Here is a 22,853-nt window from a genome sequence, read left to right as displayed (position 1 = left end):
TCCAGAGAGTGCTACAGTAGAGAAAGCGTTGGATAGCGGGAGGGTAAAAATTACTATTCCCACTCCAGAGAGTGCAACAGTAGGGAAAGCGTTGGATAGCGGGAGGGTAAACATTACTACTCCCACTCCAGAGAGTGCAACAGTAGGGAAAGCGTTGGATAGCATAGGGGTAAAAATTACTATTCTCACTCCAGAGAGTGCAACATTAAGGAAAACAATGGATAGCGTAGGGGTAAAAATTACTATTCCCACTCCACTGAGTGCAACAGTAGGGAAAGTAAATACTTCATATAATAATTAAAAATATATATATATATATTAATACCAATTAACACATATTTTAAAATTATTACCTTTTTAATATAATATTTAATCAATTAAAAATACAAATAAAAATATTTATTAGAAATCATTACCTATTAATTACCAATTTACAATTAATTAATTAGCAATTGAAAAATAATTAATTAAAAATAAGTACCAATAAATTAAAAAATGTAATTAACTACAAACAAATTACTTCCCACCCTATTCTCCTATAAACCCACAACCCGCTACAGTAAATAAATTAATAAAATTAACATAATTATCAGTTAAACAATTAATAAAATGTAATTACCAATTATAATTTAATTAATTACCAATTAAAATTAATTAACAATGAATTCAAAATAAATACCAATAAATAAATTAAAACATTTAATCAATTATAATTAAATTACTTCCCACCCTATTCCCCTATAAACCCACAACCCGCTACAGATTTTTTAAAATAAAATTTACATAATTATCAATTAAAAAAAAATAATTACCAATTATAATTTAATTAATTACCAATTAAAAAATAATTAACAATTTCAAGAAAAATACCAATAAATAAATTAAAACATTTAATCAATTATAATTAAATTAATTCCCACCCTATTTCCCTATAAACGCACAACCCGCTACATAAAATAAATTAATAAAATTAACATAATTATCAATTAATCAATTAATAAAAATTAATTACCAATTATAATTTAATTAATTACCAATGAAAAAATAATTAACAATTAATTCAAGATAAATACCAATAAATACATTTAATCAATTATAATTAAATTACTTCCCATCCTATTCCCCTATAAACCCACAACCCGCTACAGAAGTAAATTACGCAAAAATTAAATACCATACAATTCATTACTTAAAATAAATTATAAAATAAATATACACTTTTCACACATATACTAACAATTTTTTTTATTCGATATTATTAAAAAATAGATATATTTAACATCTATATTATATACTTCAATATTTTGACTTTCTATATTTGTGTAAATCGATATTAACTTACCTCAAATTTGATATTTTTGTTGTCTATATTCTGTCCATTCGATATTTTGTCCATTCGATATTTTTTATTCGATATTAATGCAATTCTATATTTTTTACTCGATATTTTGACTGTATTCCTTGGGGGGCATCGAGCCCCTCTCTATGGTACATGAACCGGAGATCTTGGGTCTGCAGGAAACACCCGAGGGGGGCGACATGGAAATCTTTGAAAGGACGTTCTTAAATATATTTCATCTGTAATTGTTACACGAATTTCTTTGAAAGTAACACATGAAACAAATGGGCACACTGGTCATATTTTTTGTTTGACACATTTTTTTCTCAATGGATATCAATATAGTTTCTCTTCTCACCCCTCTGCTTCTTCCTCCTCTCTCTTTGTGAGCAGTCTCCATCGCCCATTTTTGCTCTTTCCTCCATGCCTCACCAAACCCCTGCTCAATTGGTTTAATGTTTTACCCCACTCATATCTTTTGTTAGCAGTTTTATGTACCGCAAACCAAAAAGGTCGAAGCGCTTTTACATGAGCACCAGTTACATTTTTTTTTAAAGGCATTAGTAGAATAATTCATTTGCCACTAGGTGTTCGTCCGGTGCTGGTACTAGACACAGAACAGGCTTACAGGCAAGGGCGGAGGCTGAAAGAACCGAGAGATAAACAGTTTGTTTTTAAAAGATAATTGGTTGGATGGACTGGAGTTAATGAGGAATTGTTACAGGGGGGAGTAGGAAAGAGCCCAGAGCTTTAAGAAGTTCATAGGAAGTCCACAATTATCAAACAGTTTCCCTAGTGATACATGCACCAGTACTCCAAAATGTTATTTTTTTAAAAAAGCAAGGTTAATGCAACAATATATTACAAACTGAATCTAAATTAATTTAGCACATGGACCCGTACACTGTGTAGAGGCATGCCCATCTCTCCTCTCTGTTTCACTAATTGTCAAGCAGCACCATAGCCAAGGTGAACAATTGCCCAAAGCCCAGAGGGGGCAAGATTTAAACTTGTCCAGAATAAGGGACAGCTAACAGCTTGGTACCCCAATAGGTTTAACAGAAAATTCCTCAAACAATTATATATGATGTAATGGTGCAAATGAATATCTACCCAAAACTTTCCAACATGCTGCACAGCAGCCACACTGCCCTACACCATAGCTTAAAGACCTTAGCAAAGCCAGTAGCTCTGGCTAAAAACTTATAAGGTCCCAAAGGCAAGATCTATTGGCTATGCCAATGCTTGTTCTAAACTGGAGACAGTTGCAGAAAGAGGCCCACACACACTTGATGGTAAAAGAGCATTGCTGTATTACATTGATAGGACTAAAACCTTTAGGGAAACACAGGAGTTTTTTGTTCCTTTCTCAAACCCTAGAAAATTAAAACACAATTTCAAAAGCAGAAATTGCACAATGGATAGTACAATGCATCCAGTTATGTTACAGTAAACCCAAATGTCCAATACAATCGATCCACTAGCACCTTCTTCTTGAACGGAAGGTGATTCTTTATCATTTCTAGGTAACATCCCTTTAGCTGTCATTTGTAAGACGGCTACTTGGACTTATCCACATACATTTAAAAACACTACTGTTCGGATGTCGAAGCAAGAAAACAAGCTCTGGTTCGTCAACCAGTGTTAAAAACTTTTGGTCCAAATATGATGTCTTTGGCCAACACTGACGTGCCGTCAGTCCCACTGACATCGCTTTTAGGTTTAAAGTGAAAGTTTATTAAAAGAATTTGCAATAACATTTAAATGGACAACAAACATCATTGAGCAGCTAATCATACTTTTTGAAAAAAGACATACAATATAACACCAGCAGAAGGACTTCAACGATAACAATAATATAACAAATGTGAGATATGCAATGAAAATTTAGAGGAGTAAAATATAGCATAATAAAATAGGACAACATTTTTTAACCAAACTGCATCATGAAGGTTTAGGAACTTCTTCAATATGGGGATTATGTAAACATGCGATATAATCAGATTTATCAAAAAAATAAGTGATAGGGAGCCATACGAGATCTCTTTTAATAGCTAACAAAACAGGGTGGATGTATGCCCTTTCAAGTCTATGGTGATAACCTACACCATACCACCATGCTTGAAAGGACACTAGTGAAGAATCCTTCCAAGATTTGATAATTTGTTGGAAAGCTACTGCTAAAAGTAAGTCAATTATATAAAAATTACTAGAGAGATGACCAATATTCCGGAACTGCCCAGAAAAATATGAATACAATTAAAAGGAGAGTGTGAATCAAACATTGAATTAATCTGTTTCCAAACTTTTAGCCAAAAGTCATAGATAAGAGGACATTCAAATAACATATGTTTAAGATCTGCAAATGGTTGAGCACAGGACCAACATTTGGGAGATAGTGTAGGATCTAATTTATAGAGTCTAACAGGTGTAATATGTGAGAAGTTGGCCTGATATATGGTGCTCACTAGTTCTAGTGATCACCTTGTATCAGTCCAAACAACCCTTTTGGTGATTGGTTGTAAGTCAACCTTATAGACCAGCTATCTTTTGGCATGTGAAGCCAGCTGTTTTACCACATATAACCCTTGAATACCAGATGAAAGGACACCACACAGGTTGTTATGAAAATAAACAATATATTTATTAATAACAAACACCTCTGAACTCTTTATGAGGTTAGAGGGCTAAGCACATGACAATCTCTTAGGAAAAATATGACAAGTTGCACAAAATCACAATGGTGCCCTAGGGACACGGCAAACCATATACTAAGTAAATGGTATAAGTAGAACGATAGAAGGAATGGAGCTGTCCAGAGGCTGGAGGTTCGCTGGGACTACACTATCCTAACCTCAGGTAAGTAATAGGAGGCCCATGGGACGCGTGTGCAGAGTGTAACAACGTCTATGGACAGTACAGTTCAAGAAAAAGGTGAGTACGGACAATCCTGACTGGTTAGGACTAAAACGACTGTGAATCTGGACACTAGGAGAGTCAAGCTACCCTTGAGCACCGAAATGCTCTTGTTACCTCACCCACGGGCTGCGGGTGCATAGGTGCGAAGTTGTGTCGGGTTTCTGCGTTGAAGTCTATGGAGCCTGGAAGAAAAGATGCTGCAGGCGACCAGGAGGAAGATGTCCGGTGCGATCCACGGGTGGATCGAGGAAGAAGAGGACCTGAAAGCAGAGGGGACAGTGTTTAAAGACACTAGCCAGTGACTGGTGTGGAACCAGGAAGGAACCAGATGCTGTTGTCGTGATCAGGTGAAGGGTGGACGCTTGTCTCTGCAGCCACGTGGACCAGGAGGTGTCTTCGACGACCAGGATGGAGGCACGAGCTGTCCCACGCAGGCTCTCACTGTCGGCGGTGTCGGATCCGGATTTGGAGTCAACAGGCCTTGGCAGAGGCAACCCACGCAGTGAGTGGAAACGGCATCTGGAGTGGACCAGGAGGGTGCGGGTTGCTCCTCTCTTGGAAGGGAGCAAGGGCCAGTCTGGAGCAACCAGACCAGCAGTGAAGATTTCAAAGTTCGTCGTCTAGGAGGGCACTAGCCAGCCGGCAAGTGACCAGACAACGCGTCGAGCAGCAAACAGGCAGAAGGGCCCCACGCAGATCTCGTGGATGCTGGAGGGCTGATCTTCAGTGCAGGAGCAGCTCGGGGCTGGGGCTTCTCAATCCCCAAAGCACTTGGTCGAGTTTACCTCGGGAGTCTTGCTGGAAGCGAAGTGCAGTTTCTTTCAAGATGGCCGGTCCCACGTGTCTCGTCGCACCCACAGATCTCAGCTGTGCTGCAGATGTGAGTTGAGGTCGGAGAGGTCTGGGAGTCCGGGTCTCGTCGAGCTCTGAAGTCTGGATCCTCGAGGGAAGACGACAAAGTGAAGCCGCTGGACACTTGATGGTGCCTGCAGTTGCAGGGTGGACACTCCTTGCCCACAAGGGAGATTCTTCACTCTTCTGTGGAGCAGAACATCGAAGTCCAGAGTTTCTTCTTGTAAAGTTGTTCAGGATAATCTAATTTGGAATGGGACCAGCTCCTACCTTTATTCTCCTAAAGGGGGCTGCACTACTGACTAGGTCCCTCCCCTGGGTGGGACCAGGAAGGGGGGTGGCTACACCCCCTATCCTTTGTCCGGTTTCGCGCCAGAGCTGGGGCAGGGATGCCCCAGCAACTGGTTTGAACCGGTGTATGCACAGGACACCTTGTGTGCCCCAGGCATGTCTCATTCCTTTCAGGCCTGTCCTACCCAATACACAAAATCCTGTCTGTGGTGGTGCTAGCACCTCCCAAGGCAGGAAACCCTTTGTCCAAGCCTCTCTCGCTGGAAGGACTCCCAGCAGCAGGAGGTCAGACTTGTGTCTGTGGTGGCAGCATCCATTTTGTGATGCCAAGGCTCGAGTTACCTTTAACCGGGGTTCTCAGTTACATACATGTCGTGTCCCTCTAGAAGGGTGGAATGCTACCCCCGTCGCCAGAATTGGCGAGGGGGTAGTATTCCAATTCGTATGACACCTTACTCGACTTGTTTTGATAATGCTATACCAAAGTTAGCATTTAACCGCGAGGATTATAATGCACTTAAGAGTATATGGTATAGCGTTATCATGGAAAAGCTATTAGGACTTGGTTCCGCAAGCTGCAGACGGGCTCAGCTCATGCCAGAGCACCATCTCACATAATTCCAAGCACTCTGCCTTCAGGATTGATAAGGCCTGCCATAGGAGTGACTGATAGGAATATATGTGTCCATTTTAGGGTTAGATATAGGTATACTATATCTATAGCAAAGGGTGATTACACCACCTTGCCCCAGCTGTCTTGCAGCCAGTTGTGTCAGTTTTGGATGGCCAGCCAGGGGTGGCATAATACATGCTGCAGCCCCTGGTAGGACCTGGGTACACCTATGCCCTGGATACCTAAGGTACTCTGTACAGGGACTGATAAGGTGGCCCAGTACCAATTGGTAAATGCACCTAAAGTACATGGATGTCAATTTAGAGAGAGAACAGCTAGGCTGTTGGTCTGATTAGCAGGCCCACGGCCAGGGAAAGTCGTAAACCAGTGAAGCAAAAAGCAAAAATCTGGGGTGACCATAGGATTGCAGACCCTACTCTCCTACATAACCCCCCCCCCCAAATTTTGCAAGAATATCTTCACTTTTGTATAGAGTTTGAATAGAAGGTGTTAGAAAAGAGCCAATAACAGTACGTTCTTTCTTAATTTTAAGATAATTCGCGAAGAAGTTTCCCTGATTTATTCTGACCACCATAGTATTTTGCACTAGCCTTGAGGAGGAAAGAATTAGCATTATCTTTAGAGAGTTTATTACATTCAAATTTAGTCTTTAAAAGATCATTCAAGGTATTCGTAGATTGGGATTTATAGTAAGAATATTCTAGTTTTTTAAATCTGTGAGGTGAGAGATTTTAACTTATCAGTAGCTGATTTTCGTTTATGAGAAACACATTTAATAAGAAAGTCTCTAGAGGGGGCTTTAAAAGTGTCCCAAACAATTTGAGGTGTAATCCCAGGGGTTTCATTTTCTGTAAAGAAAGTATGAGCAAATTGTTCAAAGGCACGTGTGAATTGTGAGTCCGACAGAAGAGTGTTATTAAACCTCCAAGATCAGGTTCCCTGAAGAGGAGGAAGGAATTCTAAATCGAAAGTGACTGGTGCATGGTCAGAAATTAATATAGATCCTATACCAGAATTAATAACTCTCTGAGCAAGATTATTGGAAATAAAAATATAATCCAACCTAGATTGAGAAAAATGGGCAGGAGAAAAGAAAGTATATTCTTGGAGTGTGGGATTACATAATCTCCAAGCATCGACTATAGATCTTTGGGAAAGGGTTGATGTGAATTGAGTGCATGTGTGAAGGTATGAATTTGGTTTTAGAGTGTCTAATATGGTTTTTGATCCTATTCTAGACAGTCACTACCCACGATCAAATAATCATCAGTATAGGTCATCAACTTAGATAGTACTCCTGGCCAAAAAGATTTATCTGGTGCAGTAGGAGCGTAGAGATTAACAATAGTTACTGGAATCTTATCAACAAGTGAAGATACCCATCTGCCATCACAATCCACATCTTGAGTAAGCATTTGTACATTGAGACGCTTGTGACATAAAATAACCACCCCATTACGCTTTCCAGACCCTGGAGAGGCAAAGACCTGACCAACCCATTGACTCTTTAGCTTAGTAATTTCTTTATCAACAATATGTATTTCCTGCAACAAAACAATGTCTCCCTTTAAAGAAGAAAGAATAGATAAACCCTTTGACACTTTATAGGGGAGCCTAAACCTTTAACATTCCATGAAATGATTCTTAAAGTCATTTATCACGTAACATTAACTTAAGCACAGTACCATATATGATAATAACTGTAACTGGTGCACTATCAGAACAATAAAAAAAGTAGAATAAGAAATAACTTTGAAACAATGAAGGTATGATGTAGAGAATTAATTGCAAATGGAAAAGGGAATAGAAATAAAGGATAAAGTATAGAGGAGAGATGAGAAATAGAAAGATATATACAACTAGTTGTGAAAAACATTAGGTAGAGACAAAGATATAAGAAAAGGATATAGATGGTTGATAAAGACCATTGAAAGAAAAGAGAAAACAAAGAAGTAAGGGAGGGAAAAAACATGAGAAGGAGGACCATATAAACAGAAAAATACCAAAACCATGGATGGGACACATAAAATGACATACCAAGAAACACACAAAGCTCAGGGTTAGTGGAGCCACAAGGATGGTACATCAACCGGAACTCCACTGACGGGTACGGGAGGAAGACAAAATACCATCAGACGAACGGGTAGTCACATGAATGAATATGAGGGAGTCGAACCTAGTGAAAAAAGAAATAAACTAGGTTATAGAGAAAGTAACAAATACATCATATAAACAATCAACCAGAACAATGTAGCAATAAATAAAGACATATCAACATTAAACAGTGGATCTTGAAAAGTCCATGTCCTCCTGTCTACAATTTTCCAAGAATCGTTGAGTAGGCAGGGACCTTCATATGTTGCAGTCTTATTTTTATACATGACTTTAAAGAGACACGGATGAATAAGTCCAAATCTGGCATTGATATCTCCTACTGTCGGTCTCATGTCCAACAATTGCTTCCTTCTATCTGCTGTTGCCTTGGCATAATCTTGTGAGAATAAGTGGTTGGAACCTTGCCAACAGACTTTACCTTTGGCTTTAGCAGCTTGTAAAACTCTCAGCAAATCTGTATATTCCAAAAAGTACAACATCACTCCTCGCAGTTTAGTTAATGAATTAGTCGAATGTGAGATATGACCCAAACTGTGAGCAAATTGAATGTTCAAAGGTGGGGAGTTTGGGATATCGAAAAGTCTTGGAAGAAAAGATTGAAAAAAGGAGAGCGGATTCATACCTTCAAGTCCCTCCATCAAGCTGAAATGCGTAGGTTATTGCGTCTGTTGTGATTTTCAAGATTTTCAACTTGCTTCTGAAGACTTGAAATCTTGAAGGAACTTGTACCACAGTAGAATGGAACGAGTCAACTTTACTCTCCAATTAAACCACTCTGCTCTCCATATGAGACCATTTATCGTCTAATTGTTGAAGACGTAAATTAGTCTCCTCCATATAAGGCTTAGGAGCTCGAATTTCCTCCAGTGTTAACTCCATTGAAATAGGAGGAGACACTGTTGGTGAGGGAGGATCTTGTTTGATCCTCTTCACAGATGATTGTGTCGACGCGCCCCGTAGTTTCGATAAAATTGTAGAAGTAGGTCTTGAAACATTAGAGACAGGTGAGTTTATTAAGGTCTGGTCTGACTCAGCCATACTTTCCGGAAGAACACTGAAAGGATTGTAATCCACCACCGAAGTAGAAGACATTACCTTGGAACGTTAAGCAGATTTTGTTCTCCCCATATATAAACGTCACAAAATAGTAGAAACGAAAACATTTGAAGTGAAGTCTTGCCATATATTTGATATCAATACAAAAGCATCCAAGGAAGTCAAAAATAGCAGAGGAAAATGAACACGCCTCAAAAATCATTCAGGAGGAGTAGCATAAATGTATTCGAAAAAACTAGCCTTAAGAAGCATCAAGAAAAGGCAAGTCAGGTTTTCATGTAGTTTCATGTCGTTCATGTCGGTGAAAAAACCAAGCTGCCTCATTCTGTGAAGAAAATAGCAGCTCACGGCAAAACAAAATAGCGACCGCGAGTCTCAATACACTCACGGGAGCATATCAAAGGTAAATTAAGCAAGCCGCTTACCGCGGGAACCTCACAAGGTGGATACAAATGTGGTTGACATCATCAACGAAGCAGTGGTTGCCTTCCAAGCCGTTTGCCACAATGAAAAATGCCTAAATTAGGAAGAAACTCTTGTTCCAGATGGTGTCCAAGCCACTCCCCCCCCCCCCCCCACCCACCCCACTGACCACCACATTAGAATGTGGTCATTCCGACCACAGTGGCCCAGAGACCTACCGATAGCTTCCGAGCGGCTCAAAGAGCCTGTCGGGCGGTCGGTCCAATCGCATTCCCCACAATAGAGGCGATGCCTTCTCAGGCATTGCCATGGGGGATTACAATCCACCTTTTCCGCCAACCATTTCACATTGGTTCTTCAGATGTGAAAAATCTGTTGGAAAGGCTTTTTTGGGCCCCCTAGCAGGGCCCCTGTCTCATGTGGTCCTCCTCTATGAGCCTTGGGGAGCGTTTGTGGTGCCCCCTAAACATCCCTGCATCGTGCAGTGCCTGCCACGGGTTGCAGGGATGTTTGAAAACATCCCTCTTTGCATTGGGACTTGTGTTGCGGCCCGCAGCACAAGCCTCAATACAAATAAGCATGTTTCTGACCACTTCCATGGCAGTCAGATCCTAATTTGGTGGGTGGGACCACCGACTACCTGTCGGTCTGTCCCGTTCTGCAACCATGGCAGTCGGAGGCTCATCTGACCGCCATCTTAATCGGCCCCTTTATTCCAGACAGCTGCACCAACTGATACGTGAGAGGCAGAGACGGATGTATGATGATACAATGCAAACATTAACAATGCCTTTATAACACAGTTTTTACATTGCAACATCCATTACAACGCATGTTTTTACATCACATGCCTTCACAACGCATTTATAGAAACTACATTTACAACGCATTCCATTACAACGCATTCCATTACAACGCATACCAATACAACACATATTACTTTTAGGGCAACAGTAGGGTAAGTGTTGGATAGTGTAGGGGTAAACATTACTATCCCCACTCCAGTGAGTGCAACAGTAGGGTAAGTGTTGGATACTGTAGGGGTAAAAATTACTATTCCCCATTACTTACCTTATATTGCGTTGTAATGACATGTGTCATAGTGGCATGCGTTGTAATGACATGCATTGTAGTGACATGCGATGTAATGGCTGCATTGTAATGGCATGCGATGTAAAGGATGCTGGGTTGTAATGACTGCGTTGTAAAGGTAGTGCGATGTAATGACTGGTGTAAAGGTTGTTTCCCGCAGAGACAGGCAGTGATACTGAAAATGGATGAGAAGCCTTTTCTACACTCAATAATAATTATTTCCCCAAATTCACACCAAGCATGTTGTCGAATCCTCACTATTTGACTGATAAAACATGCAAAAGAGACTATATCAGGAATGTGCAACAAGAGAGATGTATTGCACACTCTAGACCTCCTACTTGGATCTCATTTAGGTCTATCAGGTTGTTCACTGAGGCCAAATATCACTGTCTTCTGTTCACTTACAATAGGTGTCTTGATTTCCTCTTAGCATCCATGCCAGACAGCTCAGTTCCGCAGGCCAATGTCCTACCAGAATCTCAACCGAAGGTGGAAGAGCAGGTCCGGAAGCATTTCCCGGAGACCTGGATCTGGGACCTGACAGCAGTTGGGTATGTTATCTTTAATTTAGTAGAATCTCTTAATGATATTTTATGTTCCTGATTTACAGTGGATGGCCTGTTCTTTAAGTTGGAATCAATTATTGCTTCATTTTCCACTGTCCAGTCTTTGTGCTACGCTGAGTTTAAGGTACTGTGGCACATAAACATCATAAAAAAATATTGTGATGCAAAAATATCTCGATATAGAATATTGTTATCAAGAAATTTTTTATTTTTGGTAGATAGTATCGTTTTTAGGAATATTGTTTGAAATATTGTTTTCAGCAACAAAGTTGTAAAATGATGTTTTTAAAATTATTTTAATGTGTTTGTTACTATATTAATTTTAGATGTTAGTATTTGTTGGCATAATTATTATTAAATGTATAAAATGTACAACTGAGGGCTAACGTTTGAGCTCATCATGTTTTTTCTTTCCTGTTTTGTATTGATATATTGGATGTCAACAGCTTAGATGTAATACTGACTCATATTAACTCTACTGAGAATCTCGGCTGTACCGGACTATATATGGTTGTTGATACAATAAAATTTGTTTTGAATATTTTTTTCATAAGATGTAGTTTGTAATTTTACGTGATTTAATTTTTTTTATATAACTTATTAAACAATCATTGGCATATCATCATTTAAGTCAGTACAATACAAATATATGCATGACAGACCAGGCAATACAGTAGCAAATTACATGCAGTGAAAAATTTCAAGGGGGAAGCAGATCGTCAAGCTCAATACTTTGTGGGGGAATGCATATATCTCCATGATAGGAGTTCCACTGTGACCAAATGCGGGCCCATTTTTTGGGGCAGCCTAGGGCTGTAAACACTGTCTTTTCTCCGAACATACACCAGTCTATATTATTCTCCCACGTTTCCCAGGTAGGAGTGGCTGCCGCTCCCCAGGCCTGAGCAATGTTCCTGCCAGCATGTAGCCCAAAATTGCCCATTGTGTTTGGTAAATGTTAAGATCAGTCGGCTCCCATATGTTTAGTAGGCATCAACGTGCCTCCGGGCAGATAGGGACAGTCAGGACAGTGCTCATCACTTTCTGTACCTCCCTCCCTAATACGACTGGATTAGAGTGCATTCCCACATAATGCGCATAAATGTGCCAGTGAGGCCACATTTCCTACGGCAGTCCCCTGTTTCAGCTCTCCCCCTCATGACGTGCCGGTCATATATACCCTGTGCTGGATTTTATGCTGGACTAGCCACAACCCGGGGCGAGGAAACCGCTTCCTTCAAATCCTCATTGTCTATTTGTATCCCATCAGCCACCCATTTCCGCCTCAAAGTTAAAAGAGGATCATCCACGTGATTTATTAATATATTGTAAATTAGCAAAATAGTCTTATCTGGGACAAGGCCATCTAGTATTCTGTCTTCTAACGAGGACGAGTCGGAAGGGATGTGCCTCTCGGGATGAGGGAATGTAGTGCATGGCTAACCTGGTTGTACCGAAAGAGCTTTGCATCAGCAAGTTAGTGTTGAGTCTGAAGGGCAGCAAAGGGTTGTAGTCCACCCTGTACCCACAGATCTTTAATTTGTGATATGCCAATCAAGTCCCATTTATCAAATCCTTTTGAGGACCACAGATTGCCAAGTTGTGCAGAGTCCCATAAGGGGTTATCCAGTGTTAATTTACCTTCCCACCACAGGGATTTATTTGCTGCGTGCCATACCTTAACCGATTGTCCAGTCGGCCCTGTGAGTCTGGATCGATTTGGCGTAGAGTAAAGGGATCGGTTATAGTTTCCTCCGGGGTGGAGCCATTTATCCATCTGATAGCCCGGGTTGGTGAGTTCTCCATATGTGCAATGGTGAAAGGCTTATAAAAATAACAATTCCTAGGCAACTGTGGGGTCCTGTAAGGATATCAGGTACACTGACACAACAATGATAAAGGCACAAAAAATATAAACTACTGCAGTGTACAGGAAAGAAACTAAAAAAACAATAGAAAATAGATCTTATTTATTTATTAATATGAAACATAAATTTATTAAAAAACATATAGCACACAAGTTATATGACAGATAATTCAAAAGATTTCAACATATACAATCCATCATGTTTAAAAACAATTTACATACATGAATAAAAACAAATACATTAATAAAAGCAACCAAGTGGGTAAATTAATAATCTCTACGCGCGTTTCAGCGTTACAAACGCCTTCTTCGGGAGAACAACTTGAAGATTCTAAAAATTCCTTGGAGGAAGAGTGGGTTAACTGGATACAAATATCATAACGTATGAGGCATGCATAGATTGCCGGCCTATCTACGAACAACTGGTAAAGGAATCACGATGTGATCACGATTTCTGCCAAATTGAGAGCGTAATGACTAACCATCAACCAGGGAAATAGATGGAAGTTTGGATTAATCTCACGCCTTCATCGAACTTGAAAAAAACCCTTGCATGGTATCCGACGACAAACTGATAAGGTCGGTGGCATTCGATTTATATCAGAACCCCTCCAGACGGGTTCTTTTTCAAGTTCTTTTGAATTATCTGTCATATAACTTGTGTGCTATATGTTTTTTAATAAATTCATGTTTCATATCAATAAATCAATAAGATCTATTTTCTATTGTTTTTTAGTTTATCTTTCCCGTACACTGCAGTAGTTTATATTTTTTGTGCCTTTATCATTGTTGTGTCAGTGTACCTGATATCCTTACAGGACCCCACAGTTGCCTAGGAATTGTTATTTTTATAAATATTGTGCCCTGACCTAGGAACTTGCGACTAGTTTCAGGGGGTCCCTTTCTTATATATACTATGGTGAAAGGCTGCCAGGTGTGCAGCCCAGTAATACTTTTTAATATCAGGTAAGCTGATGCCACCATCATACCATTTTAACGTGAGTTTACCCAGGGCTATACGTGGTGATCCGTTTCATAGCAGGTCTCTCTGAAGGCATTCAATTTCTTTGAAATATTTCGAGGGGACTGGGTCAAGTTCTGCAAAACATAAAGAAAACGGGGTAGGGACATCATTTTAAAAAGAACCGCCTTGCCCAATTGGGAGAGGGGAAGGGACTTCCAGCTGTCAATGTCTCGCTTTAGGCGGAGCAATGGAGGGAGACGGTTTTTTTTTCATATCGAAGTGTAAGATCTAGGGAGGGAAATATACCAAGGTATTTGAACCCAGTGGTGCTAATCTGAATGGGACAGTTGTAGGGTAGTACAGGGGGGCCTCCCCAAAGGACATAGAGGTGGGATTTAGTCCAGTGAATCTTCAAACCAGAATATTTACCGAATACAGCTGAGATGTCAAGGACTGCAATTAGAGACTTTTTGGGCTCCATTAAATAAAGTAGTATGTTGTCCGCATAGAGCGAGATGCGGTCTTCCCATTCAGTTTGACCACCGCATACCACGAACAACTGTGTCTAAGCAGGTCCATGCAGCTAATGGTTCCAGCGCAAAGAGGAGGGGAGAGAGTGGGCATCCTTGGCAGGTGTCCCGGCTCAGGACCAAGGAGTCCGACTTTTTGTTATTCACCAAAACTTGTGCCATTGGTTCCGAATATAGAAGACAAACCCACCATATAAATCCCTGGCCGAACAATAGTTTTCGGAGGACCGCAATTAGGTAAGGCCATTCAATAGTGTCGAATGCCACAGTGGCATCTAGGGAAACAAGGACAGCCGGCTCAAGTCTGCCTGCCTATAACACCGTGGGCTCGGCGCAGGTTTAATGCTGCATTCCTGTGCAGTATGAAGCCGGACTGGTCTGGATGTACCAGTCCCGAGATTACAATAATTAGACGGTTGGCTAGGACTTTAGCAAGGATCTTTGGTTCTGCATTGCGGAGGGATATCGACCTGTAAGAAGCGCAGTCTGTTTTGGGCTTGCCTTCCTTGTATATGGTTACTATGGTAGCTATACGTTGGTCAATTGAGAGTGCACCTGTTTCTTTACTTTCCTCAAACCTGCTTTGAGAGGAGTGGACAGTTTGTCCGGCAGAGTTTGTATAATTCTATTGGGATGCCATTTGGGCCAAGAGCTTTTCCTGATTGTAGCGATCTGATCGATTGCGCTATCTCATCTACAGTCAGAGGGCTTTTTAATAGGCGCTGATCTTCCGAGGAAAGAGTGGGGAGTTTAATATCCCGCAATAGTTCAGAAGATTTGTCCTCAGTGTAAGATGCCATTGCGATGTATATTAAATCAAAATGCCTGTCAATGCAGTTTTCTATGTCTTGGGGATCAGTCAAGCTAACTTTATTAACGTCTTGCAGGACTGGGACCAACCTGTTTGCACATTTGTGTTTATCAAGCCAGGCTATTAGTTTCCCGGCTTTATCCCGAGATCATAGATCCTACGGAGTTTCTCTCTCCCCAACATTTTCGCTCTTCTATCAATAGTACCTTATATTCATCTTGTTTAAGTCGCAATAAGTGAGTGGAGGCATGTGTGATCGTCGCCTCCATCTCTCTCTCTAACCGATAGATCTCGTCCTCAATACTTGTAATTTCTTTCTGTCTTCCTTTCTTGTGTCTGGAAATCAGAGACAAATGCTCTCCCCTAATCACTGCCTTGAATGCTTCCCATAGTGTCCGGGAGGAGTCCACCGTACCCATGTTTTCAGCAAAATATGTATCTATTGTCTTGGTGAGTTCTTTATGGATTCTGGGGTTGCGAAGATGCCAGGGGTTAATAGGGACTACCCTTGCCACCCTAGATTGATCAAGGAGTATATGAACCCACAGTGGTGAATGATCAGAAATGCCCCTAGCAAGGTGCCTAATTTCATGGATGAGTGAGATTTGGGGAACGTGGATCAAAATAGTCTAATCTGGATAGGCTGCCATGAGCCCGAGCGAAATGTGTGTGGTATACTTTCAGGGTTATAGGTGCACGAGCCGTCTCCTAGTCCCATAGTGTCAAAGTCTCGCAACCATCTGTGTGAGGGCCCTAGTTCACGTGGTGGGTGGCGGTCTAGTGCACCAGACCCCACAGAATTAAAATCTCCTCCCAGCAATAACACCCCCTCAGGTAGTGAGAGGAGTGTGGTACGCAGGTCCTGGAAAGTGGTAGTCTGGAGGCCAGGCGGAACATAGACGGAAACTAGTGTGATACTTCATTCCTCCCGGCACCCAGTGATACCTACATAGCGGCCCGTCATCTGTCCAGGTACAGTCCACATTAAGAGGGAAAGTATTTTTCAGCATTATACCCACACCTCTTGAGCTTGTAGTGAACCCTGCATGCACCACCAGTTTATACCCAGATCTACACAGGGCTTCTCATGAGCTACCTATCAAGTGCGTTTCCTGAAGAAGTACAATATCTGGGTCTTGCTTCCTAATATATTGGAGCACCATACTGCGTTTAACCTTATCCCGAGCCCGTTGACATTCCAGCTCAGGACCCTGGCACTCTTATCCCACTGCATATGCATCACATCTGTACGCATCATCCATAGCCTTGGTCATGCAAATTATATAATTTGCCGAAGTAACAATACTAACACAAATCATACATACATCCCCTTCACGTCTACCCCTACACCCGTTTCCCACCCTCACCCAACACCCGCCACCATACTACCCTGCCCCCTAGGCGTGAAACTACCCAGTCCGAACTTGCAGAGTGCCTGTCGCCCCAATGAGTTAACTAAAAGTAGAAAAAGAAGGGGGAAGTAATAACGCTCGGTCCACTTGTCCCCCCGGCAACTCTTGAATAGTAACACTCTAACAAGATAACATCCCAGGCGCAGCGCGAACATAGCAATATCAGTCTAACAATAGGACCATTTGCATCCCGCTGCCTGAGTAAACTGTAAGAAGGCCAACAGTACCCCCCGAGTCTCATCCCCGATCCTGTAAGTCCGGATCACCATCTCCATCTCTGTCACTGATTCCGTTGTCCACTTGGCTGTCGAGCCAGTCTGAAGCCACCGCAGGATTGTCAAAGGACCAAGCTCGTCCCTCCGTCTCCACACTAAGACGGGCCGGGAACATCATTGCGTACTGGAGCCTCTTCTCCCTGAGCCTCCTCTTGATGGTCATAACTGTTCAACGTTGTCTTTGAACCAGTTGCGAGAGGTCAGGAAAGACCTAGAGGTCTGCGTTTTCGTATTGGAGGGGGGGTTAGGGTTCAAGCATGTTGGAGGATCGCGTCTCTATCTCGAAAGTTCGGAACACATGCTATCAATGGGCTGGAGGTGCCCCAGGTTTGGGCCGCCCGCCCGGTACTCAGTGCACCTTCTCGATAGTAAAAAATTTCCCATGCCTTTGGGCCGAAGGTGATTGAGTATGAGATCCTCCACAAACAGATCTGGAGCCAGCCCCTCCGCTTTTTTGGGCACACCAAGGATGCGAATGTTATTGCACCTCGTGCGGCCCTCTCAATCATCCAGCTTACGTTCGGCCATTTCACGGAAGGATTTATGGTCTTGCACTTCTCATTGGAGTAGGGAGACATTGTCCATTAGGCTGACTGTTTTGATATCTAAGTTCTTGACTTTTTCGTTCATTTTCGTGAGGTCGGCACGGATTAGATTCACGTCGATGGAAATAGTGTCTAGGGAATCTTTGACTCCAGTGATGGCGGCCATGACATGCTGAAGTGTCAGCTCCGGGGCGGTGCCCTCAAGGTCGTCTGCTGCTTTAGGTGTGTTACCTGAGTCTGTGGGTGAACCCTTAGGGAGGGTATAGCGATCGAGCTTATTGGACTGGACCTGTTTAGTAGTTCTGGGACCCCGGGCTGTGCCCTTCTCCAAGTCGTTCCTCCCTGCCATTGTGTACTCAACCTGCAAGGCTCACTAGTTGTGACCGATCTGGATGCCACTCCTCGAGCGGAAGGCAGGAAAGGAGGGGAGTTGGAGATTGCACACCGGCAACCCCTGCTATGATCCCGGCAGGGCAGAAGAGGCCGTAAAAATGGATAGTCGGGTGCCCCCTGGGCAACTGCTGGAGTGCTCTCAAATTACGGCATGTGATGTCCCCTATGGCAAACTCTCACATATCAAAATCTAATATATTTACGGGAAGGAGTCACGAAGGGCCCCTGCAGCGGTGTGACCTAAGTAGAGTGTGGCCGCAGGTATGAAGGCTAGGACGGCCCCCAGCGCAATAAACGGCTTGCTGCCTGTGCTACGCAGATTCACAGCACCAGAGTACACCCTCACACCAGGCAGTGCGGCCAGGGTCGGCCCCCACAAAGTGTTCAATTCTAGCGGCGTACTGCTCCTACCTCAGATTGCCAAAAGGGCCCCAGCTGCAGGGTATATGATCGCCGCCGGTCCGCTCCGCGATAGTATGGGCCACAGTGCGCTTCCATGACAGCAGGTACGTTCCCACCGCCCCCCTTCCCGTGGCCTCCAGACAGTGGACTCGCACAAACGCCCTTCTCCAGAGGGACCTGCAGCAGATAATCGTTGGCCACCGGTGGAGTCCCGCAGATCAATGGCCGAGCAATGCTGAAATGCTCGGCGGGGCACTGTGCGAGCAGTCAGCGCAGTTCCTGGACTGGTACCGATGGAGTCCGCTTCAGAGACGCCGAAGTTCAATTCTTAAGGCGGGAGGTCGAGGGGACGTGTGGCGTGATGTTATCCTGCGATCGGGAGCCGCCGCAACCGGATGCCGCAGTGCTTGCCGACTTCAGAACTTTCCGCCGACCGGTGACTTCCGGTCCGAGGCGGCTTTCCACACTGCGCACAGCTACGGCCTGCAGGATCACTCCAGCCCCAGGCTTCAGAGGTGCCCCCAGGCCCCAAAAGATGGGACCCGTGTCTTTAGTTCAGCGCCAGCGCTCGGGAAAGCACGGACAGGTACAGTTTCACCCTCAGCCATCCGTATTGAGAGTTAGAGGCCAGGATAATTAGCAGGATGTGTGCCAGGGAAGAGGTTCTGACAGAGCCGAAGACTTACGCGGCCATCTTGCGTCAAAGCTAGGCCATGCCCCCTTAAAAATATTATTAGTTATTTATGATGTTGCAATGGGTTTTTGGTATTGTAGAGGGGTAGTGTGGGAAGTTCTTTAAATTTAAATTAGAAATATTTTAATTAATGGTAATTTGTTTTGTATTGTTGAGTAAATTTTTAATTGAATAATTGTGTAAATTGCTTAATTGTATTTTTGGATTTGCAAATTTAATTTAAATTTTTATTTGAGATTTATTATTAGCAAAAGTAACTTATGCTTTAGTATGTCATACTATACATAGTATTAAATGGTAGAATTTATTTACTTTACATTATGTTAATTGTATAATATTGTACATTTACTACTTTCAACTTTAGAATTAGTAGTTAAACCATTTTTTGCCTGTTTGTGGATATTATTACTGTCAGCTATGTTTTTTTTCTTCAATATTTCAGTTATTTCCATGATAAGTTTAGGCCCATGATATTGTTGTAGTTGATTCAGAACTCTTTACAAATCAAGCAGGAGGAGGTTTGGAAGCCGGAAGTGAGAGCATCAGGCCAGCTCAGCCGAGTCAGCATAGTAGCTAGCGGTTCCAGCATAAGGAAATGGAGTAGGGCTGGCCAATAATTTTTCCAGTTCCAGGGCAAACCTGCCTTTTCCAGCACATGTTTCCGTTTAGCCTAGAGTGGAAAAAAAGCAAGAGTAGTCTGGTGGTACCTGTATCGATCCACAAACTGATGCAAGATTACCAAGAGAACCTAGCTCGTCCCTCCGCCTCCACACGAAGACGGGCCGGGGACATCATTGCGTACTGGAGCCCCTTCTCCCTGAGCCTCCTCTTGATGGTCATAAAAGTTCTACGTTGTCTTTGAACCAGTTGCGTGAAGTCAGGAAAGAACGAGAGGTCTGCGTTTTCGTATCAGAAGGGGGGTTACGGTTCGAGCATGTTGGAGGATCTTGTCTCTATCTTGAAAGTTAAAAACGTGTGCTATCAATGAGTGTGGAGGTGCCCAAGGTTTGGACCGCCCGCCCGGGACTCTGTTCGCCCTCTCGATAGTAAAAACATTTCCCAGGCCTTTGGGCCGAAGGTGATTGAGTATGAGATCCTCCACAAACAGATCTATAGCCAGTCCCTCTGCTTTTTTGGGGATACCAAGAATGCAAATGTTATTGCACCTTGTCTGGCTCTCGCAATCATCTACCTTACGTTCAGCCATTTCACGGAAGGATTAAAGGTCCTGCTCATCCCGTCATGGAGAGAAGATGATGGCATGAGCGTGCAGACAGAGGCTCCTGAAGCCAAGGTTCTCACCACACAGACCTGTTTTGGTTTAAGGTCAGTGGGATCAGTATAGAAAATTCCGTAGATCAGATGACAAGAAAGTTGCATCCACTACATCCACCTTCCACTGCTTTGTTGGATAAGTCTATGATTTTCTTTCATAAGGCTACTTATACTCATCTCCTATGGTAAGTATGAGTGGGGTTAAGAATAGTTAATATATACTTACCTCAGGTTGTAGTGATAGGGGATAGCCTGGAAGTGATATTATTGTAGGTCAATTATGAAGAGCAACATACAACTGCTTAGCCTGGACATAAGTGTTTTTCCTGTGTTACTGAGCAAAGAATCTGCCCTTTTTTCTAGTTCTTTTGAGAAGTCCATGTTAGCATTTTTTTGCCACAATCCACTGTGTTGGCATAATGCAAAACATTTATTGGAAAATCAAATGGATCTAGTAGACCATTTCACTACACCAAAGCTGTTTCTGATGCTCTGGAACCTCAGCAAATTTTAAAAAAGAGACGCAAAGGTGTCACTGCTGTTTGTCAGGGACTGTCCGAGTCTGTGTGGGGAACACAGTCAGGGACTTGGGCAGGGACTAGGAACTGGGTAGAAAACTTACACAGGAAGGGGAGTACAGTGCTGCCCAGGATCATACAGGGAGTCAGAGGAGAAAAGGGATCCAAAGGGGAAGCCTGTACAAGTGAACAAGATGGGTAAGACTCAGAAAGGAAGGGCACTCACAAGGCAATTTAGCATTTAGAATAACTACACCCAGGATGAATGTGCAAGACATATATATGAAACAACATTAACAATAAAGGGGGGTGTGGGGTAAAGCACTCAGGAGCTCCACACGGTAAGACTGAAGCTCAGTAAGTTTCTTAGCTACAATTGCTGTTACACATACTGACTGCAAATACCCACATGTAGGATATGCATGCAAAGGCAGGGTCTGTGGGGCTTATACCTATGGCGATGTTATAAATGTAACTCAAAGACAATACTCACAGTGAACAAGAAACACCACCTAGGTAGTCAGCTGAGCCCACAGATCCTGGCGATCAAACAGGAACGCGCAAGGCAGTAACAGCAAAGGGGTAGAACTAAACACAAGCACAATAGACAAGGAGCTAGCAAGGAGGAGTGCTTAACAGGAAAGGAAGGAAATCACAGGGCACACTTGGCAGAAAGCAGGTAACAAACATACAAGGTAACAGAAGTAAGACCGCAGAATAGAAAGACAGCAAACTTGGAACTGGAACCAAGGAAATGGGAAGAAAGGCAGGGACTGGAAAGGAATATACAGAAGGGGAGGCTACAAGTGTATACTAGAACAGTGCAGGTAAAGAATTCAAGAAAACAAAGTATCATAGAAGGCAGTGCTGGGGCAGGAACAAGAAGTGAGCTAAGGCTCAGGAGTCAAGGCAGCACTGCAGACAGTGCCAGTTCAGGAACATGGAATTACCAAAGCTTCAGAGTCAAGGTAGCACTGCAGGCAGTGCACGTTCAGGAACAGGGAATTACCAACGCTTCAGGAGTCAAGGTAGCACTGCAGGCAGTGCAAGTTCAGGAACAGGGAAATTACTAAAGCTTCAGGAGTCAAGGTAGCACTGCAGGTAGTACTGGATCAAGGAAACAGGAAAGAGCTGCAGCTCAGGAAACAAGAAATGCTGGGACTCATGAGCAGGAACTATAATTGAGCTAAAGCTCAAGAATCAAGGTAGCACTGCAGGCAGTGCTATTTCACGGACAAGGGAAACTGCTGCAGCACAGGAACTCTGGAAACAAGGATAGCAAAAGCTCAGGGAGCACTGGAAACAAGGATCGGTCTCACCGGTAAACAGCTACAATGACCAACCTTGGCCTGAAGGGAGCTGAGGCTTAAAAGAGCTCACAGTAATCACATGCATCAGGTGTGAGCAGGCTAGCAGCAGCCAGCCACAGGTGAGCGGAATTCCTCCACCCATCCTTGGCCTGCAGGGGTGGAGACGAAGAAGTGAGCAGGGAATTCTGGGTAATGGAGTTTCAGGCATGGGTAGGCTGGCTTCAAGTGTAAGCAGGCTGGCTTTCACAAAACCCGGCATGGATTGGGTATGGATGTCAATTCCCAATAGTGTTCAAATGGCTGGAAGTCAAGATATGCATGCAGGGGAGTGTCAGAAAGCATATTAGAACACTGGAGAGTCACACAGTTCAGCCCCCTGGTGGTGGACACGAGAACACAGGGAGCGAATCGTGACAGTACTCCCCCTCCAAAGACCGTCTCCCGGAGTCTGGAACTGGATCCAAAGCCTTTGCTCCTAAGAATTAAGTCAATTCCCATCATAGATTCAGTGCACGCTATCAGAGGACTGAAGGTACATTTAGATGTTCTGGAGGGTTGGATAATACT

At 42.9% G+C, this 22,853-nt stretch overlaps 1 protein-coding gene across 3 annotated transcripts in view; it reads left to right on the top strand.

The window, feature by feature from the left end:
- LOC144768018 (alpha-2-macroglobulin-like protein 1) overlaps window positions 1–22,853 on the top strand; it is a 293,319-nt gene that overhangs the window by 150,929 nt on the left and 119,537 nt on the right. For all 3 annotated transcript variants that reach the window (XM_078651413.1, XM_078651412.1, XM_078651414.1), the window contains exon 18: window positions 11,155–11,275. In XM_078651413.1, the coding sequence (XP_078507539.1) occupies window positions 11,155–11,275 (121 nt within the window). The remainder of the gene's footprint in view (window positions 1–11,154; window positions 11,276–22,853) is intronic.

The sequence above is a fragment of the Lissotriton helveticus genome, chromosome 7 (assembly GCF_964261635.1).
Source record: "Lissotriton helveticus chromosome 7, aLisHel1.1, whole genome shotgun sequence".
In the NCBI taxonomy this organism is placed as follows: domain Eukaryota; kingdom Metazoa; phylum Chordata; class Amphibia; order Caudata; family Salamandridae; genus Lissotriton; species Lissotriton helveticus.
Note: the sequence above shows the minus strand (reverse complement) of the source record. Positions and strands in the feature narration are given on the sequence as shown.